General features: G+C 35.2%; 1 protein-coding gene across 1 annotated transcript; it reads left to right on the forward strand.

Moving 5' to 3' along the window:
- Positions 1-582: 582 nt before the first annotated feature.
- Positions 583-1,505, forward strand: LOC109590294 (lysophospholipid acyltransferase 5-like; the record flags this gene model as incomplete). The annotated part of the gene is made up of 5 exons (XM_020006216.1): positions 583-697; positions 748-809; positions 857-905; positions 961-1,070; positions 1,400-1,505. Coding segments are annotated over exons 1-5 (403 nt in total), but the record flags the coding sequence as incomplete, so codon positions are not given.
- Between the last annotated feature and the right edge of the window lie 39 nt (positions 1,506-1,544).

A 1,544-nucleotide genomic window follows, 5' to 3' on the forward strand; every position in this document is an offset into this window, starting at 1 on the left:
CAATGGGGACAAAAATGTTCCGCTTTGTGTATATACATTGTTGTTATCTTAGTAGTATCATTTTTGGTACACCTACTGTTGATGTGTACCAAATTAGTGCAGTTCAGTTCTATTCAGTTTTCACATTACACTACTGTCTGACATTCTGAAAATACTAGACGATGAACACCAAAATGTAATCAGCCTCAGGTAGTGGAACTTATAATGTACTTAGAATTAGATTTACAATGTACTTTACATTATAAATATCCTAGTGGGACAATGGAAACAAAAATGAATGCTCTCCTTTTTGTACATATATATGCCGCTATAAAGTGTCTATGATGTCGCTAATAATCACCATTCCCCAGGCTGACTCCAGCTATTATAGTCCATGCAGCATGCAACTGCATCTCTTTGTATGAGTCCTGATTTATTATAGTCTAGTATTCCAATGATTGTAGGCTCAGGACTGTATGGTTTGACTAGTCACTGTAGGTCAGACTAATACAATATTATGTTCATCATTAAATTTTTGGTACACTAAGAAGTTTAGTTTTAGCCAATCAATGAACATACGTGGGAGTAAACTTACTCACCACACCTACCACCCACGACACGTGTTTGGCAGCTCATCTCAACATGGTGGTAGAGATCATTGCTGAAGTTTTAAGCATTCCAGAGCCAGCAGCACGCTTTCTCTTTGGACTCTTATTAAGTACAAGATAGTTATAATATCAGCAAGTTACTGACCTCTTCCTATTTTAGCTTACCCGCTGGCATTTATTTATCGTCCACTCATAATACCCTATGCCTCAAAGAACACTCAGGTAGGCCCTGCTTGCCTCTTATATACTATTAATTCTTTTATTTGTAGAGTATTATTTGTGCTGTTGGTGGGTTTGCTTTGCTACAGTATGTTTTCGGTGAGGAATGTTGTTCAATGTGTTGATTACTGAGTGTGTGTAATTCTTTTCTCAGGCTTGTCTGCCTCTTTGCATTTCTTGTTGGATGTCATTCTCGTCTATTGTGTTTTTTTATTATTTGGAAAAGGGAGAGTTTCTCTATTACTTACATGGATCATTACTATGGTATGTTACCATAGTACAAAAGCCCAAATACATATATATTTTAATATGCACACTGATATACTTTGCTGTTGTTTGTTTACTGTTAGTAGGATTTTCTTGCTGGTATGAATATTAATATTCCAGAGTATAAGGCCATTTCTGACATAATTATGCTTTTTGTACTTTTATTATGTTAATTTGCTATACATTGCAATGATACAATGTACATGTAGCTTTGTGGTCAGTTTTAATTGCTAGAGTCATTGTTGTAATGTAAGGAATGCTTATCAAGACAGCTAGTTACCATGATGAAGCTAATCCTTACACTTTGATGGATCTCTTTTTATTAGGGTCACTTGACGTTTGGTTATGTGATTGTTATAAGTTCTAATCAAGTACATCCTATATTCTGGACCATACCTCATTGTGTACTAGTCCTGAAGTTAATAGGTACATGTATATGTGTATGTACATGTATATGTGTATACCTTATGA

The sequence above is a fragment of the Amphimedon queenslandica genome, unplaced genomic scaffold, assembly GCF_000090795.2.
Source record: "Amphimedon queenslandica unplaced genomic scaffold, v1.1 AMPQUscaffold_10244, whole genome shotgun sequence".
Lineage (NCBI taxonomy): Eukaryota > Metazoa > Porifera > Demospongiae > Haplosclerida > Niphatidae > Amphimedon > Amphimedon queenslandica.